Here is a 24,416-nt window from a genome sequence, read left to right on the forward strand (position 1 = left end):
GAATTCCCCTCTCTACTGTTTTGCTACTGGCCATCTTCCCTGAGCTACAGGTTCAGGCTACCTGCAGATTCAGGAAGAGAGTTTCATCTGGGGTCTTGTTAGGAGAACTTTCCATTGACTATAGCATCTAAGACCTTCAGGACAGCTCTACAGGACAGAGCAGTTAGGACCCATCTGGCTTCCTTAAAGGTAACCCACTCCCTTGAGCCTTCTCTCAAGAAGCATAGTACAGACCAGTAAGACAACAACAGAAATAGCTGGATCGCTTACCTGCAATGACTCTTTCCACAGCATACTCGAAGTTGGAAGTATCGATGGATTTGTGACCTTCTCTAGCGGCATGAAGAGCAGCTTCATTACATATGTTTGCGATGTCAGCTCCTGTAGACAAGAGTTTACAAGAATTACATTGGATGTATTATGTGATGGAGATTTCAGATGACAGAAATAGCAAGAACAAATCTGGCAAAGGACCTAAGGAAGTCAAATAGCCTGCACTTTTTTGTTCCTTGGGAACAGAGAGCAAACCTAGTCCACGGTGTTTATGTTGGATTTGAACAATACAACTGCCTTGGCAACGAATGCTGTGTTGCCACACAGAGGACAGAGTTCAGCAATCAATTAACAGGCAACAGGGGAGTGGCATGGGCAGTTGGGTTGGCACGGGCTGCGGCACTGTTCCTGCAGCAACCACACAACCTCTGTGCAGAAGAGAAAGAACATCTGTTCTGAGTTTGTGCGTGGGGGTGATGGTGGCGGGGGGCTGCTGAAAGAAGTCACGAAGAGGCAGTGTGCTGGGGCCTGTTAGAGGGGAAACCCAGAAAGGATATTCCAGGAACTCCACATAAGCAGGAACTCTGGAGCCCCTTGCTCAGCACTGTTTCAAACTCCCAGGGACCTATGCTGGCAAAAGGCTCAATGCAGGAGCCAGGCAGAGTGGTCCAATTTCTACTCTGACCGACAAAGTAATTGCTATTCATTCCTCCTATCGCTTTCCTGGTAACATATATCAACTTAAGAGTCTTTCCTCTGAAGTGCAACATCTCATCCTCAACAACAGCTTGGACAGGAGCATAAGCAGTGGTTCCTCCCCTTAGGAATTAGGAACCCAGGCATTATAAAAGTGCATTTTCCCTACCCCCACACCCTGCTAGTTCCAGAAGTTTCAGAATATTGAAAATAGCCATGAACAATTGCTCATCAGAGCTCACCAGGGAGCTGGTTAGGTTCCCACTATTTCCATAGAGATGGAGAAGGCTTGAAGAAAAAAGCCTTTTAGACCAAAATACCCTGTTAAAACCAAGCAACCAAGAAGCTCCAGCTTGAACTGCAGAACTAGCGTAGAAGCAGGCAGAGCAGCCCCACAAGGACACAGCATGTCATACCGCTGAAGCCCGGAGTCAGTTCAGCAAGGTGCTGTGAGTAGAAGCTGGCATCTTGGATCAGTTTGAGACCCTTCAGGTGCTGCTCAAAGATCTCTCTTCTCTCCTGTGAAGAATACAGAACACCTGAGCCCAGCAAGCCTTCACAACGTGGCAGCTTCAGTGCCATCCATCCTAGGGAGCTGGGGAGGAGCAGACCTCTGGCAGCGGGGACGGTGACATTGCCACCAGAGGGCAGGGCTGTCTTACAGCGTTTTAGTGCTACAGGAGCCTTGATAAACACCCAGCTCAAATTCAGAACAGATGTATGAAGGTTTACCATGAGTCACTGCTTTCTCTCTCGGGGTCACTCTCCCCTCCTAACTTTCACTCCGATCTGTCTTAACTTTTCTCTTACCATAAAAGCACTCGCAGGAAGGAGCTCCGACTGCCTCTACCTGCTCCCTCGCACACCGCAAACTGAAAACCCCAACTACTAGCTACTTAGCCTGTGACCGTTTCCCAGACAAAGGTGGGGGTGAGGTGACAGCTGGCAAGTAGCCAAGGCATGACTCATTCAGCTGGTCCAGGAGATCCTGATTAAAACAACAGGCTCCATTGCCAGGGTTTTTCCCCTTACTCCTTCAGGGCAGCTGCAGAGTTCATGCTTCCGGTGCCAGATTCTACCAGGCATTTAAGGTATTTTAACTGAAAACTCTGAGGACAACAGTAAAGCACAGATGGGAGAAGAAGAGCCTGTGCTGGCAGAGCAGACATATCTTTACTGCAGCTGAGCCTATTCCCAGAACTCTGCTACAAATGTCAACACAGCAGACATAGAAGACTCCTAGTAAATGGATTTTAAAAGCATTCAGAAGGAGAAAGTCACTTAACAGGCTGCCTAAAGGAAAATGAGGAGCCTTACAAGGATAGTGAGGACAATAAACCTACAGAACAAATGGTGCTCAAGGCACATGACAATTTAAGCTCTCACACAAGTCAATTTGCCAATTAGGTGGTTCCCAATTTCCTGGAGCGAAGACACAAACATAGTTCTGCATCTGCATGGCAAAGAGAACCTCACAGAAGAATTCACTGCCAAAGCTCCTACCAGAGCAGAGACACTTAAAAACGGTGAGTTGTCATTCTGAGCAACTGCATTAGCATGTCAAATCCTTCCTTTAGAGCACGTAAATAAGAATGAAGGCAAACAGAAGCTTACCATCTTTATATTCTCCAAGCTCAGCCTTTGCCAGGCCAATGAATCACCAGCAAGGACTGCGACACCTTAGTCATTAGTGTTATGGTAAGGACAGGGCAGTAGGTGGAACATACCTGGAGTGTTGGAAGGTCAATAAAAATGTGCCTGTCGAGCCTCCCAGGTCTCATCAAAGCATTATCCAAGACATCAGCACGGTTGGTGGAAGCCAGCACTATGACATGATCTGTGGTCCCCATTCCTGTAGAAAAACAAGCAAAAACAAAAGTGAAGGTTTTCACCATTGCAGATACTGCATTGCAAGCATACAAAGGGATGGGGCAGGGCAGGATGCAGGGAACGTCTTACACAGCTTTATCACAAAGCCAGAGGGTGTTTACAGCATTCTTTGGGGCAGCTGAGGCTGAGAAAGTGTCCTCTTCAACTAGGAGCACAAGACAGGAAAGAACCTCCCAAGTGACCCAGGCCAGTCTCTGGTCATCACAGATACTCTGAAATTCCTTTTTCATTTACTTAATTTTGCCTTAAAACTCTTTCCCCTCCCCCTTCCTTTTGCCATATTTGGAAATTGTTCCAACTAGAAATCAGAACAGAATCTCTCTATTCTGATTAATTAGGAGATGCCTCTCACCCCCAGGCTTAAGCTAATTCCTGCTCCTTTAGCTCCAAAGGTACAAACAAAGTTTGCTAGCTGAATCAGTCTTTCCTTCCCAAATATTCCTGTGGAAAGCCCTTTCAATTTTCCTTTACTTTTAGCCTTCAGTCAGACAGGCCACCAGGATCACCAGGGAAGGGTCAGGCTTTCTTCTGACCAGCTCAGGTTAATGCAGAAAGACAGGACATAGCCTTGCCACCCAGCAAGGGGCATGTTACAGCATGATTCGATCTTTGTCTTCTCACTCATCTTTTATCACTCAGAAGGCACCCAGGCATACTGCAGACCAGTGCAAAGACCAGCCCTGCAGAACTTACACCACAGACATGCAGGCAGACACAAAACGCAACCAAACAGCTTTGCAGTGATGATTAGCGTACAGTAGCTCAAGCCACAGTCAGAGAAGGTTTTGTCTCCAGGTCTTAAAGATGAAAGGAGCATCAGGATTTACAGGCTGCGCGAGAGCAGCCTGCAGTATGGAGGCAAAGGCAGACAGGTCTTCCTGGGGAAGCCGGAGCACTAGCAGCTGGAGGAGGACAGAAAGGGGCAGGCGGTTGTGCTGCTTGGGTGGGGAGCCAGAGATCATGTTGAATCACTGAACCACACTGCTTATTTATTACATTCCACCAGGTGCCCACAGGCCCCTGGGTATGAGTCACCTGCTTACAGCAGATTCAACAGCCCTGGCATACAGCAGCCTTCCCAGGGAAAGGACGCCTTAGTCCCATGTGCTTCCTTCGCTGCCAAGTCACACGCTGCAGAGAGGCAGCTTTATGCACGTAAGCTGGGTGAGTTTCAGCTCTCTCCAGCTCCACCAGAAGAGCTGCCAAATGTGTCAGCGTACAAGAGCTCAGCAGAGAGATTAAGGTTACAGGTAAGTCAGAGGACTGGCTCTGTCAGCTTGCGCTATAGCAAACCTCAGTTCTTCCTCCCCGCAGGATGCTGTCTAAATAAGCTCCTGGAAAGGATGAAGCCGGCCATTCTTCAGGCATGTATTACACTGCACTTTGGAGTGTGATAAATAAGCAGAGACTGGCAGGCATTTGGGGGATAGCGAGCTTCGTTCACACGGCAGGATTAGATGGTACAGTACATTATCTGCTTTGCAGCTGGGAAGACTCTCTTAAAATAGGTCTGACTATTAGAACAAATATAAAAAACCAGAACCACTGAGAGCATCCTCCTCACATCAGCTTCTGCCCCACTTGCTCTCAAGCCTGTACCCTAGCGGCGCAAAACACTGCTCCAAGAAATCTACCACTGTAGCTGCCGATTCATATTACTATTCCTAATGCAACATCCCCTGGCATGTCACAGGCTTGGACTTCCACAGGCAAAGACCAGTCACAGGAACAGCCTACAAAAACACCACCTCAATCATAACAACAGATGAAAATGGCTCTGAAAATTTAGCCTAAAGAGAGCCTTCATATGTACAATGTTTACAAAGGAAGCCACTTCAAAAAGGAAAGGAGAAAAGGGTCCACTTGAACTGGCAAGTGCTCTGCTCCCCACCGACACAGCACACTACTTTGATGGGCATCTCATCTGCATTATTACACTGTGTAATTCTCTGGCCATTTGTTCAAAAGCCTTTTGGACATCATCTGTGAACAGTATCACTGAAACAGGGCCACCTCATGAGGGAAGCCTCGGGGTCAGAAATGTGCATACAGCACAGATCAGGGGAGAGGTCTTCTCTGAGGACTTCAGGTGAAGAGCTGCTACCAAGAGGTTGTGGATGCCCCATCCCTGGCAGTGTTCAAGGCCACATTGGATGGGGCTTTGAGCAACCTAGTCTAATGGAAGGTGTCCCTGCCCATGGCAGGGGGGGTTGGAACTAGGTGATCTTTAATGTCTCTTCCAACCCAAACCATTCTATGATTCTATGAAAAGATGTCCTGCATTTTCATTCACAGAACACGGATCAGCCCAGGACTGTCAAGCTCCTCTCAAATGCATTCAGAACAGAGAAGATATGTGGGTCACATTCCTCTTCCGCTTGTTTGCAGTTTGTGAGGGAAGATTCACTATTCAAACCAGGCACCTGTTTTGACAAAGACTGGAGTACATGTGTCACTCTGGTTTTAAAAACAGCTTTTGTACATACAGGCTCCTTCCAGTCCCTCCCCTTCTCCCACCAGACTCCTGGTGCTTCCAGAACACGAAGCAAGCTGTCAGAGTGAAGGAAACCAAGGTCGCTTGTACGAAGAGCACTACAATTACTCTAAAATCTGCGTACCAGAATTACTGAGTATCAAACTGCACATTCATCCCATACAGCTTAGCATAATGGCTTTTTTCTTGGTGTCCTCATCCTTCCTCCAGCCTGCAGAGCAGGTTCCATATAGCTCTGACCCTCCTTTTCTTCCTCTACGTTACCTCTGAGTAATCTCATTTGAGCACACAAATTCAACAATCCCTGCTGATGACTCACAGATCTACTTTTGTGCACGATTTTTTTTTCAAATTAATAGCTAACTCGGTTCAGTGGTGTTGCCTTGCAGAACTTCAACCATCAATTTAAGCTAAAGACAGCTAAAACAGCTCTCAACCTTCCATTTCAAGGCTTCCTCATTACAAACACACACCACTCCTCCGCTTGTGCTTGGGTAGAACTGTTAACCTCCTAGAAAACCTTATTCACTATCATCCTGAAAACTATTTTGCCATGATGCACATAGCACTTCAGTGTTCATTTAGGCAACATGCTCAGTTAGATAACATTTCAGTAACATGTGCCAAGATCGCTGCTGATGAGTACAAGCCAATAGAAAGTCCACGTTTCTTGTACTAGCCTGACAGTCCTTGCCAGCTGTCTCCCATTTGACACTGTAAACTCCTTGGGCTATTTTTTTAGTGTGTTTGATAAAGCACTTAGCAAAACGAGGGGAGGGACTTAGTACATGATCTGTACAAGATGAGACAATATAAATTTAAAAATAAACTAGGCAGCACACAGCAAACAAAGGACTATTAAAGTACATACTGATAATATTTACCTTCTAAACTCACTTTCCAATAGAGTTGTACCCTAATTTCTGAATTGAGACTCACCAAGAAAACACCCTAGAAACCATGCCTAATTTCTACAAATTAGAGGAAATCAGACATTTTCATTTTTAGTATAGACACGTGGATTGTACTGACTACATATTCCTGAACAGACAGATGGGCCTCCATTTAATTCAGTGTTAACCTGTTGCCAGGTCACCCTACAACTTTCAAGAGGAAAAAACCCTCATCCAAGCCAGGATTGCTGCTCTGTATGTTACTACTGGCCTTGTCTGTGAAGACCATCTACTATACAGATACAGCTATAAACAGTTATATTCACTCCAAGTATATTTACGTGCTTGGCCAAGTTGCCTAAGATAGTGCACATGCGAGGTCCCAGGGAACTGTATACATATATTTAAGGTGATTTCTGGTATCTACATAGCATTGTGTGTTTCAAGCATGTTCCTCTGACAACCAGATTTCTGTCTGGTTGTTTAGGACCTATTTAGAGCTCATTCCTCTCCTTGAAAAAACTCCACAGCACCTGTGCTGAAGCAGAGAGAGGCCTAGAGGGTCTCTGTACAGCAGGACCACTCTACCCTGTCTGTAACATGCTGTGCTCCTGCTTACAATTTCTCCTCGTTCTGCAACAAGGGCAGAGATCCAGAATTATAGATCATCTTGTGTGCAGTACAGAGGAACATCTACCCTCTGCTGAAGGCTTTTTTACAAGTCCCAGCTTCTCTCCTTGAAAAGGGAGGGTTGACTCCAGAGCAATCTCCAGAAGACAGCCTTGCTGCTCAACTGTAGGATGTGCTCTACTTCAGCAGGGCTGCAGCCCCATTTCACTGCAAACATTCAGTAAAAAAGTAAGCAGTTTTAATCCCTTTAACAAGGTCTGGAGAAAGGGGGCTGCTTTTAGTGCAAGGCAGCTTTTAATTTTTCAAATGAAGAGTGTGATGAGACAACAAGTGTCGTGGTTACAGTCAAGGGAAAAGGTGGCTCTGTCCCGCAAAACAGCAGACTGATACAAACACTCTCTGATGGGCAGGTAGTTAGTTATTCCTTACACTGCTCTGCAACAATAAGATTTAACAACAGAAACTTTTCAAGTTGGGTCAGTTGCTGCAGGCTCTGACAGAGTTATGACTAAGAATAGCCAAAGGATCATTCTTTTTGGCACTTGTGCGAAAGTGTCTGAGAAAAGGGCTGATTCCAGATACAGTACAGCCAGAAACCATCCAGAAGTGTGGCATCAAACCAGGTCTTGTTTGCAAAGCTTATCTCTCTCAGTTTAGACAGAGATCCTGTAGTCAGGCAGACAACATGAGAATAAGTCAAAGGATGGGAGAATAGATATATTATGTTGCTTATGTCCTTCTGGGACAACTAAACTTTAAACCTTAACAGGCTTTAAACCACTACCCGTCTTAGACAGAATACAGCAAGTATCCAACAACATTTAATGGCCAGCTGGACCTAAATGTTACCCTCTACAGACAGCAGTGCCCTTGCTGCCAATTCATTTTCTTTTGGTTCCCCAGTACTGTAAATAATTCTTCTCCAATTGCCAGTGGGAAAATATACTCCCAAATTGAAGCCATTTACTACAGTAAGAGTCTTTGGGGTTGCTGCCCTCTGCCAGCCACGATCTCTAATGCACATTTTCTGTTGATTTTATTAGCAGGTGGATGCTCACGTGGCTGTTGGTGCAAATTCACTCTGGATGTGACACTACACTTTCTCCCGACTCAGGGTCTTCAGTAGAGTCACAAAACCAACTGGCTCCAGGGTTTTAAAATTTACTAGATTTGGCCCCAAACCCTTAAAAACCTATATAAATGTCTAGATTTCAAGAGGGTTATCTCCACAACTTAGTCACAGCACATACTCAAGAGATCTGTCCTGAGCCCAATTACTTCCTTAGGCATCATCAACTGTGGAGTAGTCCTGCCTTACTAAGGGACAGATGAAGAGTGATATCCTACAGTGCCTTTAGAAACAGGGACTAATGATGGGGTACATGGGTTCAGTCTGGTGCTTGAGGAGATTCCTAAGGGTTCTTCAGGAAAGCCTGGTTCAGCATGAAGCAAGTACTGGGCACACAGCTTCCACAAACCCTGTGCTGAACAGAGCAGCTGCTGCTGCTTTTCCTCTGTACTCAGTGCAGCAGCTGGGAAAGGGGAGAAAGAACAGAGAAGGGACCCGCTTCAACTGAGTGATACAATAAGCTCTGAAACCACAGCAAGGCCAGCCAAGGCCACACTGGTGTCCACATAGGAAAAAAACATCCTGACTTTCAGGGCCGCAGCCCCTTCACTAAGCAGCAGTGCAAAACAGTTATCACTTGTCATACAGACAGTCTTTTTGCAAGGACATGACCAAGCTGTAGTTCTGGGCTTAGTCCTGAACAGGCTGTGAAGTGCAAGCTAGCCTTGTCCCAGGGAAGAGGGGAATGACATTTGTTTCAATGCAATGGTAATTACTTCAGCAAGAAGAGAATGCTAAAGAGGCATGGCAAGTTCAAGCAGGAAAGAGATGTACAGGCCAACAGCTTGGATCTCTAAGGTGATAAGGGCCCAACCGCTGAGAGGCAGAGAGAAGTACTGACCATCCATTTCCACCAGCAGCTGGTTTAAGGTCTGCTCCTCCTCAGCATTGGCAAAACCAGATATATTGGTCGAGCGCTTCTTGCCCACAGCATCAATTTCATCGATGTACACAATGCAAGGTGCGCGAGCCTGGGCTTCTCTGAACAGGCTCCGAACTCGGGCAGCTCCAAGACCTACAGGGGAAGGGAAAAAGAAATAAGCCTCATCGCTAAAACTGTTAGTACAGCAGAGAACAGGATTACTGGCCCCCAATGGGACACCCGACACCAGGCAAACCCTCAGTATATGACAGTCCCTCTGTCAACACTGCTGGCACGAAGAAATAGCCACAGAACTCACATGCTTAAGTCTTTGGTACCGCTCCTCTTGGAGCGTGCTGGCTTTTAACTAAGCTCCCAAAACTGCAGGAATTCCTACAGCTACTGTAAGAGCAGCTCTGCTCCCAGCTCCTAACATGAACTCCTGTTCCTTCCACAGGTCAGAAGCTGAAATATTCAGCATGTTCCTGCACACTGATCCTTGTCAGGTCTTACGGGATCTAGGAGGAAGGAAGAAAAGGAGGAAGATGGAAATCCCAAGGCACAAAGAGGCCATACTTTCTCCATCAGCAGGGAGCAGCAGAAAATCCATCAACATTCTCATATAAGAAAGGAAGCCTCAGTCAGTGGCTTTAATAATAGGTACAGGGAAGTCGGAGATAATGCTTTCAGGTGAAGAACCATGGCTGCACACTGTCAGAAAGAAACAACTAGCAATTCAGAGGGCATACATTTTAGGTCCTACATAATTAAGTACTCTCTACCACTGAAAACCTTTTATTTTTTTGTTAGAAATATTCAACTCATCCTCCCCACGCAAAGACCGGCTAAAACTCTGTCCTTTGCAAGAGGCCCAGCCAGCATCCTCCAACTCCACAACAGACCTAGTAACCTCCTCACCTTTCCTCCCGAAAAGCTTACCTCCTATCACCTCCACAAACTCAGAGCCTGCCATGGCCAAAAACGGCACTTGTGCTTCCGTAGCCACAGCCTTTGCCAGCAATGTCTTGCCACAGCCTGGTGGTCCCAGTAACAAGGCACCCTTGGGCACTTTAGCCCCAAGCTGAAGGTAGCGATCAGGACTCTGCAAGAACAACACAACTCTGTCAGATCCACAGCTCACATGAAGCATCTGCACAAGAATACGGCCTCCCAGAATTTCCTGATCCTGTTTTCAGCCTGAGCAACTCTGAGCTGCTAATGGGAGCAGCAACATCTGCATTCCTGTTACAGAATTGGAAATACAGAGATTGAGTCATACTGATAACAGCATAAAAAACTTCAGATTATTTAAAGAGGCTGCTCAGTACCATGAAGGATGATGAGAAGAATATACCCTCCTCCCCAGGTCAGTGATCTATCCCTGAAGACGGGTAGCAAGCACTTATTTTGTTCCACTTTTATATACCTTTAAATAGTCCACAAATTCTTTGACTTCCATTTTCGCTTCATGCATTCCCGCTACATCCTTGAAGCCAATCCCTTTTCCAGATTTCCCATCCACAATGGTGAAACGAGCCATTTTCAACTGGTTCTGTAGAAGGTAGATCAAGTACTGAATACATGCTCTGACTTTGGACAAGGCAACAGTCTGGAAAGGCTGTTTGCTATACTTTGGGAGACAGCACAGCAGGTATAAGCTACCCCTAACAAAACACTAAAATGCCTACCAATGCATTGGTGTTTTACTAACTTTTGCTTTGGAAACACTTTACAGCCAGATTGCTGACTCAAACTTCATTTATCCACATGCTGTGGGAAAGAGACAGAATAAACCTGCAGTAATAGTCCCAACACAATCCAGCTCAAACTCCATGTAGATCAGGCAGGGATACTTATTAAAAACATGCAGAATGCCCAAAACCTTATTTGGGATCTTCTCGCTGATTTCTAAATGCTCTGATCCTTAATACACGTGGGATAGATACAGTTTTGAGGAGTATGTATTGATGGTAAATAATTGTCAGTGGTAAATAATTACCAATACCATCTTGTAAGTGCATATAAACAGACACTTTGCACCATTGTCCGATGCTGCCACTAGTTTCTACTGCAACACAGCCCAGGATAGAACTATAGGTTCTCAAATTCAACAGACACCACATTTCAGTCTCCTGGTATGTGTTAAGCCACAGTGACAGTCAAAACAAGAATTTAGTTAAACGCCCTACTTGTAACTGCTCATTATGTTCTACTGAATACAGCTACTCGGGAATTTTTTTTTTCTTTGAGAAGAAAGTTTATAGCTTCTCAGGCCTCAGAAACACCAGCTTATCCAAATGAAGAGTTAAACATGCAGCGCCTAGCTGTCCCCACTTATGCAAGGACAGAACCTAGTCCTCAAGGCTCTCAACACTTCTTTAAAATATTCTTCTCCTCTGCGCAGCTGCACTCCTTTGTGTGAAGAGAATCCCAAAGCCAGAAGAGAAATGCAGAGGAGACCAAGTGGGAAATCTAACAAGGGACTGAACACACCATATTTGAATCCCCAAAACCCTGTGGTCAATGGCAGTGCACCCTGGGCCGATTTCTGCAGAGGTTCATCAGCTGATCAAGGCAAGCGTGGAAGAGATTTGACTAATGTTGCAAGTGAGGCATGTGGCATGAGTGGAACAGGCCAGCACATAATGAAATCCAGAATCTGAACATATTTTGTAAATTGAGAACTCATTTTGCAGAAAGCAGCAATTCCTCTTCTGGCTGTATGGGAGGCATATTGGCAGGACCCAGTGAAAAACACCATCTGCAGCTGCAACTCATTAACAAGCTTTGAAAATAGCAGAGCAAACTGGACTGCAAATTCACTGAGCTCAGCCCTTCCTACCATTGGGGAAAGAAAGGGCCTCAGCTAAGGCTGGTTACTGTACAATCTAGTCAGATGATCAGGACAGGAAAAGATGCAAGATGTGTCAAGACTGGAGAGTCCTTGGCACCAGTTAATTCTCATTCTGCATTGACTTTGCTGGGGAAAGAGGAGATTAGGCCAGCAGAAGACAAGACTACTCACAGGCTGCAAAACAACATCAAGATCCAGGATACTTACAAAGGCATTGAATCCTCCTACCCGGCTTGCAACCCTAATAAGGCGGAAGATGCTCCACAACATGGACACAGCCACAAGTGTCACTATCAGGGAAATGACATCACTAAAAGGACAAAAGCAAGACGGGTACAAATTGAAGTGTTCAGCCACAACTTGGTAAATCTTACTCAACATAGCTATTTTCAGTATTTTAAAGGTCCTGACATATAGGCTGCAAGTGCAGCAATGAGCAGACATGACTAAGAAACCAGAACCTTCACAGGTTTTTATTTATATATATATATAAAGAAATATATATAAAAATAAAAACCCCAAACCCCCAACAATTACATAACCTAAAAAGTTAAACAGAGGACACTGGCAAATACTGCTCACAGCTGTGGAAGAAATTCGACCTCACCATCCCCTTCAGAGGCATTTCTACTTACAAAACAAACAGGACCTTCAGGCAGTCAAATCACTCCCAGAGCAAAATCCAGTGGGGTGTGCAGTCCATTCAAAGGGAGCTCACTGCAGAAGACCTGCATCCGGCAACACTAGGAAGATTCTAACTTCCTTAATCCTGGCAGAAATCCCAGTGGGCATCTCCTATTAAGAGGCTGCTCTACCTAGTCTGGTTAGCCCTCCCTGGTCAAGTCACTCAGAAGTCCTTTATATCAGAAGGAAGTGCTATGGCAACCAATATAATCAATTTTCTGGATTCTTTGCAATACCAATTGCATTAGGAGGGAGATGAGGAGCAGAGATCACACTGCAGGTCTAATATAGTTACAAGACAAACACGCTGAGGACAAATATCCTGTGAGCTCTAAACAAAGGACGCTTTCAATAGGAGGAGAAATGATCGTATGTCAGATGACAGGTTGAGATTTGTGGGACCCTGTTCTGCTTCACATGTCTGTGAAATCATCTGGTCTCGCCACACTTCTGTGTCTTATCTTTAAACTAGGAATGCGTGTTCAATCTCTCACAGAGGCATGATTTACCAAAGCAAGGGGACCAGCATGTGCTATATACCCAGCTGCATTTGTTTCTTCTCAGTGAGAGATCCTAGGCAACACTAGAAACTGAAAGTCACCTTCAGTTTGTTAACTACGCAGACAGGATTAATTCCAAAACACATGAAGTGCCCACATCTCAGAGTAAACTGAATCCAAGCTTCAAGTGCTCTGCACCTCACAGGTTCAAACTCCAGACTGAGACTCTGAATTCTCCAGACATTCATCAAGTCTCCTGAGAGACTTCAGACTCTGTAATATCTCTTAAAAAAAATAATCTCTTTTCAGGGGCAGGAGAAGCAGCTTGTGTTGGTGGCTGACTAACTGTTCAGTCTACTCTTCCTGTTAAACACAAGTCTGAAAAAATTGGCAAGTTTTGAATTTCAACTAAAGGTCTCATACTGCATGATCAATTAAAAAAGTTTACCTTCATATAAACCGTGTATTAAAAATGTGCAAATGTTGTTCAGAGGACAAGCAACTACACAAAATCCAGTCCAGGTATCCATTCATATATGAACATGACATTTGTTTCACATTTTGGTTAGGTGCCTGGGAAGAAGAATTACACACACTGGCCATCCCTACCTCCAGGGGGAAAGCCACTGTGCTCCAAACCCCCTGAGCTACTAAAAGCAAATGATGCGCTCTGCATGGCGTACAAGTAGGTGACCAGGCCATCTTGGCAGATAACCATAGCAGCATGATGCTATCTGTTGTCAGGAATCAGGATTTCTTTACTTAGCACACCGGACTTCCACACTACAACTCTCTGTTAGTACTTCAGAATAAGCAATTAGTCGAGAGCTCTCCAAACGCTGGGAGTCTCTCCCCACACTTATGGAAAGCATCTTTCTACAGCAATGTAACAGCCATCAGTTATGGAGCTGGACTTGTTCAATAGCCCAGTGAGCCAGCTTCACAGGTCTGTTTTGTACTCTGGACCCCATAAATCCTGTTTTGGAAAAACAAGCTACTGGTCTTAACAGAAGGGCAAATAAGCCACCTCAGCAGCAAATGACCACAAAACACTAGTGCATCATATGAAAGCACAGAATAAAGCCTAGCCAACACTCTATAGTCTTTTGACAGATCTTCCCCCTTCTCATTCATTATTACTTATTTCAGAATTAAAAGCTTTGAGCATTTTTATTTTTTTTTTTTTTTTTTTTTAACCAAAGGATCTTGGTTTTGGGTAACAGAAGAGGGCTGTAAGTTTAACAGAAGTACTCCTCTCATTGAGATTTTGTACACCAGCATCAAAGCTGCTCCGCTCAGTATGTGGCTCACAGCTGGAGTGAGCACCAGCGCAGGCCGTCCTCTGATCTACAGCTGCTGGAGATGCAGGCCAAAACTAGGTGTTTATTTTTACAGACTGAACCACCACCACAGGCCTTCCTTGAAGCATTTTAACGAGGGAAGGCTTACTGCACCACCAGCATTCTCCACAGACCAGGGTGTAACATCACTTGTTGAGTTAGGATTTCTGTCACACTCTGCACTTGAGTAATTGACTGTAAGGACAAAAAATGCTCAGCTATGCAAGAACACAGACTTTTCTCAGACTTGCTGACACTGACCGAAAACATTTTGGTCTGCTGCATGCTGCAGTTCCAGAGACCTTCTTGGGACCCTCGCTTTTGAAAACATTGAGGTACATCTACATCATTCCGATTTCTGTAAGATAGGGTAAGTGCTCCAAAACTGAGACCACTTTTTTGTTCTATATTTATATAATAACATCTAGTTGAAAGTGACTTTCCTCTCCAAGTGAGGGATGTTGCCACTAATATAAGATCAACAGTAAACACAAATTTATATCATACTTTCCATAGAAGCCAGGATGCTTGTAGGAAACAGGGATTCTCTCTCTCTCATCAATATTCAGCTCATCCTCCACAGCTCTCAGCTTCTCTTCAAATTTGTCAATGTTTGCCACCCGCATTGTGTATAACAGGGTAACGTTCTGGGGACATGCAATCAAAAGCAGCATGTAAGTATTGTAGTGTAAGGATACAGCAATGAGCAGAAGTGCACAACATGGACAGGTCAGATAAAAGTTAGCCTTATGTTACACCCTTTGATACTGCATCAATGAACTCATGAGCAGGTAACTGACACTAGGGCTCCAAACGAACTGAGGAACACCTCTAGTCTTTTCAGCACCTTATGAAAGCATAAAAGTCAAGAATTAAGTCTCAGCTCTCTAGAAACAAGGAGGTGCAACAACTCTGTAGGCAAGCTGAGCCTATAACTTATGAACCCAGTTATACTGACACCTTAGGCTCAGAGAAAATTTTGTTCTATATATGGAAAACTACATCACTGGGAAGAAGGTGTCTTGTGCTCCACTTGGACTTCTTGGACCTTGTTTCTATATCTTTGTCAGAAATTAATTTAATCCAGCAGTTTGCAAATGTATTGTAAGTCACCAAACAAAATGGGATGTATCCAAGAACAGTATTTTAATCTCTCAAGCCAGTTTGTAATGATTCTTAGTGGCAGCTCCTTGAAGTAAGCATGTGATCAAACTTTGCTTTGTTTCCATTTTGGAAGATTTAGGAAGGAAGTCTGATGGAGTTTGACAAAACACTTAAAACTAAAATTCAAACAGGAGAAAAATTTTGAAACAAGATCTAGTAATAAGAGTTTACAATCTTCTAGACACCTTCTCACATATCAGACTGAGCCAGTAGAAAAAACTATTGAATATTCCCAGCTTTTTAGATATACGTTAAGACTTTCTTTCAGGCCATTATTAATTATTTTTACAACTAAAAATTTTAGTTTCCAGGTTGATATGAGTAACAAAGTCGCCTGAATTTCAAATACAAGAAAGGGAAAAGTTAACAAAGAGCAAGTTTACCAGCTAGAGTTTTACCAAACATATATATTCAGTAATTCAATTCTTTTCAACAGTATAATCTAAGGTCATTCATTCCAATTTTAGAAAGTCACTCACAACTTGTCCATGAGGAGTTCCTCCTGGGTGCAGATAAATTTCCACAATATCACTCTCTGGCACCACTTCGATTCTCTGGACCTCCCCCTTTGCCAGCATCTCATTCACAAAGTAATTCCAGGAAATGTTGGTCCCTTCTCTGTTCTCGCTGACCGTGAATCGAAACATCAGCACTATGAAAGTTATGATAAGGAGTGCCCGTAAGCGTTCAAGATGCATCTGATTTTCCCTTTTCCTGCGTTTCTCATCCTCTTTAGAAAAAAAGATATCAGAGAAAAAAAAAAGATACGAGCATGTTATTGTGGAGCTTTCTGACCCAAAGAAGGGCCGATTAAATGACAGATTAACACAACAGTACCTTTTGGGCATTTTTTTGTTGCATGTTTGGTTTCTCCTAAAGGACTAGACTCAGAAGCAGCACCTAACATGCATTGCACGGGCAGTTTTCTGGCTTGGCTCACAAAGGAGGTTGTGTGACTTACCTAAGGTTATGCGAGTGAGTCAGTTTTTTGGATTGCATTACTTTCCCAGACCTTTCTGGCTTCTAGACTGTCAGACCACAGGGCCCCAGCTGTACACATGAAATAGCACCAGGTCAAAAGCCTGGTTATGAAAGAGCAAGCATTCAGATGTAAACCTAACAGTTGCATGGAAGGAGGCAAATTTTGCATCCTGCTAGCAAAAAATCTGCTTGCATCACATTGCTGTGGCTATATTCAGCTGTTCCCCAATATCCCAAAAGCCATGCAGTGAGGCACTGTGTACACAGAGAAGATGCTGGAGGGTCACCTCTTTCACTTTAATTGTTGCTTCAGCAAGAGGAAGAACTGAAGCATCAGTAAGCCAAAGCAAGCCCCTCGCTTCCAGAAGTTATTGATTGCGTACAAAGACAGACAGCAATCTCAGACATACTTTGAAGAGCTCTGATCAGCATTTCCTGTTTTAAGGCAGTCTAATCCTGGTCCGGGAGACTTCAGGTGGTCACAGTCCACTAGCCCCTTTACGATCCCACCAAATGTCATCCTATTCTAAAGTGACAGACTATCTCACTTGCCTGGCCTAATATGGATATAGGCCAAATAAAGCCACTGGACCCTTGTTGCTAAAAATCAGACTCATTAATGACTATAGCCCACTTCTTATGTAACATGCTTCTACACTGCCTCGGCCTCAGGCTGTTGCTAACATATCCATCGGAAAATATTAGGAGTCATAGTGTCATTGGTAAATCACATAGCACAGTATTATAAGAGGTAATTGCTTCCCGGTGAGCTCTTGATCTGCTGGCATGCTGTATCACAAGACCAACAACATTTCTACTACCTAAGAAAAATCTGCATTTGAAGTAAATCTGAAATAGCACAGGAGACACAATATGCAGCCTACCTATGCATATAAATAACTGCAAATCAATCTCATTGCTTAACAAAATTTGCTCCCATGCTATACAACTAACCTCACGTTTAAAAAGGCTTGCTAACTTGTCCACATTAAGGCTCTGTATAAAAGAGAAATTCCCATGCTAGATGTGCTTTCCCCCATCTTTACTGTACTAGCGACATACTGAAGTGATGACATGAGAAAAAAGAATGGTTTACTTCAAGTATTTGCCACCATACCTTTTTTTCAGACTCACAACATTTTTTGCACTGCATAGGCAAATTTAAAATTCCGTGGTCTGCAAAGGACTGCCACAGTACAGTTCAATGTCAACTGCTAGCCAGTGTTTGAGTTGTTAAGATGACAACAAATATCTCCTCCTCTTGCCAGCTTTATGTGGACGTTTTCAATATATAATTTAGCACTTATTCTTGATATACAATTTAACATCAACAGCAACATGGCATACATAAATACTATTCTACACCCAGAAATAAATTAATTCTGCGCCACTGGACTGCTAGTGCATCTGCCTGCTGCAGCCCAGATTCGATTTATTTGCAAATTCATAACAAATGTTCTGACACTAGCATTTATCACTAGCCACCAATTAGACCCTACACATACTGCAACAAAACCAAGGGACAAACATATGACCCAGTCAGATGCTAAAAAAAGTACTCTGTCCTTCAGATACACAGCATCATTTTTCACTCGTTTCCTAGCTCTGCTCCACATTTAACAGGAAAGGCTTGCTCCTAAATAGAAACAATGCAGCTTTTCAGATAAGGTCATAATTTCAAAAGACAGTGACAAGCTCAGACACTGCGACCAGCCCATCCACTTTGTTCTTCGATGCCATCTCCTCACTTCCGTGTTATCTGCTAAATCCAGCTTTATTAGAACAAAGCAATTCATCACTAAGCTGCAGGATGACATCCACTATAGTCTTATTAAAGAAAATTAAAATACAGTACGATAGAGGCCTTAGTCTGGGCAATATCCTGAAAAGCTGACCAAGTTGCAAATAAAAAGATTCTCTATAGAAAAGAAACTACTCTAGAAAAGTGAGTAACAACAGCAAGAAAGTCCATCTATCGCTATGGAAATTCCTGAGAGATGTCAGAGTCAACTATTGCTAAAGCATTTTGAAATTTAATACAGAAAAGTGAGGATGCTTATAATATGTTCTAAAGCACACATAACTGAGGATACGATCACAAGATCACCACAGGGTAAAAGCTAGCCATTAGATACCTTGACACAAACAACTTCTCCAGTTTCTAGGAATTAGACTTGTCTAGGACCTTTAACCTACGGCTGAATAATTTCAGGAAAAAAGACCATTTCTAGAAAGCTAGAAGGCAACGCAAAGCTTTCCTCTACTCTGCATTCAATTAAGGACAAAAATCAATCTATTTCTAAGCTTATGTAAAGTGTGACTATCTTTACAGTACAACATTCATACTGCACCATAAACTACCCCACAATATTCAGTAAATGAGAACCAGTAACTGGATGTGACACTTGCAAGCAACAGCTGTGGGAATACTTCCAGCTTTTTAGTCTCAAAAAGCCTCCATGAAGCAATGATTTGCCATTAACCCCAAATCTGAACTCTCCGATTAAAATCTTGCAAGGGCTGCAGTGACAGTTTGAAGAGTTCTTTTTAATAATTACTGCAGAGACAAGTATTCCCCTGGAGACATGGGCTAGCATTCCACCTCCCAAAGTCAAGCTATCCATTAATCACAGGAGAAAAGAGTCCACTGAACATGGCATGTTACTGTTTACTAATTTTAACAGCTACAATACTTCAAGGCGCTATGCTCAGTCACCCTGTGTGGTCTTGCAAACACTAAGGGTCCCAACCTCTAAGCTCTGACTTCCTTAACGAGGACTCCACGATACCTGCACTCACATCCCATTGAAGACTTCAACCCAGTTAAATGGATCAAACAGGCAAAGCCACTGCTCTCACCTTAAAGAGACTGCAATGACACAAGTCAGGCTAAAAGTCAGCAGCAGCTGACTGCTTTAGCTTCAATAGTTTGTTAGTCCAAGAGGATTTGACCATTATGTTTAAGCACAACAAAGGAAAAGCCAAGCTATTACGTTATTTGATGATACCTAGGTAAAAGTTTATCAAATAATTTATAAAATTATATTACAAACTGTGTGACTTAAGCATGATGCTAAGTGCCTTCCGACTCACAGTACAAAGATCTGGAGCCCTTCATCTACAGGTTTATCCCCCAATCAAAGGTCCAGGAAACAAGCAGCACAGCGGACATCCATAAACTCACTCAAGACACCACCAGCCTCTGCAAGCATCAACTAATGTCATAAAATGAAGAAAATGCTCAGGTCTGTTATGCCTCTGCAAGCATTACTGACAACACAGAAGAATGAGACCTTCACCTGGGCCCACTTCTGACACCTTTCTTAAACCGCCCCACCAGGCCAGTGGGTACAGGACATGCCATCAGCTGTGGGACTTCACAGCTAAAAATCTACACCACAGAGTCTGAAAACATGCCGTACCCACAGCCTAGAAAATCTCTGCACATACTTCAGTTCTTGGGAGGCATGTACTCACAAACAAGCAAAGAATTTTCTTTACAGAAGTGGAAGAGTCAAATTACACTTTTTAAATGGAATGCAGCTGTTGTCAATCTACAAATAGCAGAAAGTTGACAACAATACCAAGACTTGAAGGGACACCCACAAATCTGCTCCTATTTGAAAAATGTTTGATGAAAGCCTACTGGTAGAAGATAACAGTGGCTCCTACAAGGATCAGAGCACTGTCTGTCAGAAGTTACACAAGGTTTTTGTCTAGTGCACTAAAGTTACTCCCCTGCACCCCCACCCCACATTAGTGTCATTAAATTCCTCACCCTCTTAACCTTAAGGTACAGACAGGGCACTCCTCTACTTCTCAGCATAATCCAGCACACCACATAGATCCCTAGGTTCCAGAACACATTTAGCGAGATAAAACTAATTTTCAAAAAGTCCTCTATCACGGGATGCCTGGGGCTTAGGCAGTGTAAGAATACAAAAAAAACAGTATCTAGGAAGACTGATTTAAAAAAAAAAATTCTGAGCAAGTGCCATTAGTTACACAGCTAAGAACTCTTTAAGCAATCTATTTTTAACTTTGAGCTCTGTGCATCACTAGAAGTAGAGACACATCTACAGGGAAGGTAAATGAAATATAAGAAAAAAAACAGAACTCAGCTTCAAGAAATTTAGTTAATACAAGTTTATAAAGTCAAAATGCTCTATAACAAAACCTCCAACCCAAAACTCAGTTAATACTACTGTTCCCCTTTGTAAAGCAGCCAAACTAAGACAAACATCAATGAAGTTATTTGCATAGGATGCAAAGCAGCACAGAAAGAGAATCAGTTTCATCATCTGTCTTAAATCTTAGTATTCCATCATCTAAGCCAAAATATACCCTTTCAAACTTGTTCTTTGCTATAGGCTTGTAGAGGTGGTAAGTTACAGGTACAGGTTTACAATACCCGGAGACAGAAGCATTAAGGTGGATCTTCCATGCTGTCTACCCTTACCCCTCACAGGCATACAGTTTGTTTCATTAAATATCTTTTTGGCACATACATACCCTCATCCTCCTGTGGAGATTTCTTTTTGAATCCTCCATTCTTCTGGTTATTCCCCTGAGAGCTTGAAGTAGTAAACCAGTAAGTGCTACCTGCAGGCAAGCAGAATGAGGTAGTTACTACCAGAAGACCTCAGGAGAGAGTGAGAGAGGTGTACTGAGGATGGCAGAAATATATGCGAGCTCCAAATGCAAGAAGAGCTAAGCTCCACATCCACCCAAGTGCACAGCTTGCTTCGTGTGCAAAGGAAACGGGACAGCCTCACCAGAGGGAGTAATGGGAAGGACGGACTCCTTCAGTTTCCTTATATAATATATATTTTTTGACAATCCAATCAAAATATGGCTTTGTTTAGAAATCACGTTAATGTGGCAAAGAAAATAATTTGGAGAAAATTCTTCAGTCTTGAAACATGCACACATTTCCTGAGGCATAAGGCCATAGTTAACACTGGCACAGTCAGTTGAGAACAGCCTCACACAAGGAATTGTAAATGCTTATGGAAAGAAATGCATGTGCTGGAGTTAAATGCAGGTTTCTCAGTAAATGCTGTTAGGGTACTCTAGTAAAAGCCAAGAAAGTAAGGCTACAAACAGTAAGACTCACAGCTGCTGCTACAAAACAATAAGCGAAGACTTCTTCACCAGGAAAATGCAAAAAGTTCAGAAGGAAAACTGCCTCAAGGACAGCAGCTTCCATTTCCCATGGTCTTTCGTGAAGGCTCCAGAAAGAAGAGTAAGCCCAGAAACTGCATTGCTTGTCCCCTGCTAGTTCTACTACAGGATTCACTGCCATTTGAAAGATTATGCATGTATTTTTATTTTAACTTAAAAAAACCCCAAACACCTCTCAAAGGTAAAGCAGTCCAAGCTCACCAGACCCACATGGGCCAGAATAGCCATGACCAGTTTTGTTCAAATCTCAAAGGCATCAGCAAACTCATCTTCCCAACTTGAAGAGGGTAACAAGAACAATTGCCTTTGTTTTACGTTTCTGTGCTTTTGCTCTACGCATTCAGACAACATTTTCTAACATACACTTTTAACTTGTTCCAATGTAACGCTTTCAGCAAGGTCATACGATGTGACTTCTGACAAAGGTGAATGACATTTTTGTCTTAGGCTTTGCTAATGAGGCAGAGAAAGATTCTCTACTCTGAAGTCTGCAGTTTTTAAATTAGCTTTTAGGGCTAATGACTCAAGCGCTTACTTAATCACGCTGAGCTCCTTGTGGAAAGGTGCCATTGTTCATGTCTGTCACCAAACAAAAGCCTAGAACCCCTGCAAAACACACGCAGCTCCCAAAGCCAAAAATAGAACAGCTTTATTTCCGTTTCAGGAATGTAGGAAAAGTCAATACTCTTACTAAATAAGACCTCTTCCCCTCCTCCACCTGTACACTGGCTCTTCAGGACTCACCTAAGAGATTCCAAAGCCTTACTGGATCTCGAATTATGTGTTGTTTCACCAGGACTCCACTGAGACTTTGATGTGGAGGTGAAAGTGTTTGTGACAGAAGGCTCTGAGGAAGAAGATAAAGAAAAAAAAGATAGCTATTGGAAGAGTACTGTGACTGCTTAACCTTCCTCTATGCTGTGAGACTAAGATTTCTAAACATGAAAAAAAATTGGGGTAAGTTGCAGGACCAGCAGCTGGGACACCTGAATATTATTCCTGGTTATGCTGTGGACTTGCCATGTGACTTTGTAGATGTTTATAACCCAGTTTAAAGAAAGCACGTGTATAAATAGAAATGTATACTCAAACATTTGAACATTTTATCTTTTTCCTCCTTGTACCTCTGTTCTTCATTCTAAAGATATGTTGGAAGTCAGTTCTTAAAATGTAAAGATACCCTCCCACAAAAGGAAATCTTAAGGATTACTACTTTGTAACCCTGCTGCACAGCAGTAAGGCCAACACAGCTATTTCCTGGTAATCCTGCAGCTGACATTCAGTTTAAAGGCAACTTCACCACATTTGAACTAACATTTACTAATACTCTCACTGAACACAAGTCTTGCCCCTTCTCCGATGTGCGATTCCCCGTCTCACCACCCCAGTACTGCACAGGCACAAACGTTTGTGCCGCAAACCAGACAGGGACACAGACTAGGCTGAAATCCCTCACCCTTTTTTCCGGGTTTGCTGGGCAGCAACACAAGTGCTTGTGCTGGCTGGAGAGGGTAACCTCTTGGGATCGATACTTTCTAGAACAGAACAGCTTAGACTAGTTTAAACTGACCACAGAAAAACCTGGCATGATTCACAAAGCAGTCCCACAATTGTTCTTCCTCCATAGCCTACTTGGACTGCCAGTGCTTCTTCACTGCACTGAAGAAACCACAGAACAGTCTTAAATCACACTGGAGACCTAGCTGAAACAAGAACCTTGCCTTCTGCATTAAGGGTTGTGTTGGGGAGCCCTGCAATATCAGCAGCACTGCAAAATGGGGAAAATCACATCTGTGGCGCACACCAATGCGGTGGGCGCCTCTGTCACAAGAGATACAAAGAGCCAGCGCGAATAAAGTTAGGGAACAACATTTTCTTGCTTATGACAGCCTAAGTGTTCTCCTTCGCCCAAGTTCCCGTTATGTAGCACTGAAACGACGGACCTTTGGGATGCTTTAACCCGAGCGCTCTTCTGAGGAAAGGCCTCTCTCGAAGCAAGAGGCCATTTAAACACGAAGCCCTGAGGGCTGACCCAGCTCCCCTCCCTTCGCCTTCTCCGGTGCAGCCTGGGGGGCCGGGCGCCCCGCCGGGCCGGCCTCTCCCCGGGGGACGCGGCCGGCCCCCCTCGCCGCTCCCTGCCGGTGGCCGAGCACGGGGGAGGCGAGGCTCCGCCCCGGGGCCGGCCCACCCCGCTCCGCGGGCCCCGCCGCCGCGTTACCTGCAGGCCGCGTCCCGCGCCGAGGGGACCGCCGCCGGGCCGCGGGCGAGCCCGGGCCCAGGCCGGGTCGGGCGGCGGAGCAGGCCGCCGCCAGCAGCCGCGGCGGCCCCGGAGCAGCAGCAGCCGCAGCAGCGCCATGACCCGCCGGCCGTCCCGCTCCGAGGGGCGGTGGCGGCAGCTAACGAGCGGCGAGGGACCGCCGAGGAGAGAACCGCGCCAGCGGGCCGCTACGCTCGCCGCCGCGCCGGGAGCCGGAGGCCTCAGCGGGGACGGAAGTGCTCGGTGAAGACCGAGTGGCCATCTTGGAAACGGGCCGACAGCGGCGGGCCTGCCATGCCTCAAGATGGCGGCCGCAACCGTCGGCGGCGGGGCGGGGCCGAGGGCGGCCGTTGGCCCCGCCCCCAGCTGCAGCCGCGCGGGGGCTGCCGGGCCGGCCCGCGCCGTTACCGCGGCAACGGGGAATCCCGCCGCTCGGCGCCCGCCGGCCCCTCTCCTGAGGTCCGGCCCGGCCCGGCCCCGCCGCCGGCCTCGGCCAAGCCCCGGCCCAGCCAGGGGCCCCGCAGCCCGGCCTCTGGCAGGCCCAGGGCCCGCCCAGCCAAGATCCCCGCGGCCCGGCCTCCGGCA

General features: G+C 44.7%; 1 protein-coding gene across 2 annotated transcripts in view; it reads right to left on the reverse strand.

The window, feature by feature from the left end:
- SPG7 (SPG7 matrix AAA peptidase subunit, paraplegin) overlaps positions 1–24,416 on the reverse strand; it is a 43,125-nt gene that overhangs the window by 10,011 nt on the left and 8,698 nt on the right. The window contains exons 1-12 of one of the 2 annotated variants that reach the window (XM_069793249.1): positions 23,793–24,158; positions 22,319–22,421; positions 20,903–20,992; positions 15,889–16,139; positions 14,753–14,892; positions 11,929–12,031; positions 10,294–10,419; positions 9,807–9,969; positions 8,847–9,020; positions 2,697–2,821; positions 1,386–1,488; positions 271–381 (exon numbers count right to left, since the gene is read on the reverse strand). In XM_069793249.1, the coding sequence (XP_069649350.1) occupies positions 271–381; positions 1,386–1,488; positions 2,697–2,821; positions 8,847–9,020; positions 9,807–9,969; positions 10,294–10,419; positions 11,929–12,031; positions 14,753–14,892; positions 15,889–16,139; positions 20,903–20,992; positions 22,319–22,421; positions 23,793–23,930 (1,627 nt within the window). In that variant the 5' untranslated portion in view covers positions 23,931–24,158. Of the gene's footprint in view, positions 1–270; positions 382–1,385; positions 1,489–2,696; positions 2,822–8,846; positions 9,021–9,806; positions 9,970–10,293; positions 10,420–11,928; positions 12,032–14,752; positions 14,893–15,888; positions 16,140–20,902; positions 20,993–22,318; positions 22,422–23,792; positions 24,159–24,416 lie in introns of those variants that run through there. The other variant, XM_069793250.1, reaches the window with a different exon arrangement.

This window comes from Haliaeetus albicilla, chromosome 10 (genome assembly GCF_947461875.1).
Source record: "Haliaeetus albicilla chromosome 10, bHalAlb1.1, whole genome shotgun sequence".
Taxonomy (NCBI): Eukaryota; Metazoa; Chordata; class Aves; order Accipitriformes; family Accipitridae; genus Haliaeetus; species Haliaeetus albicilla.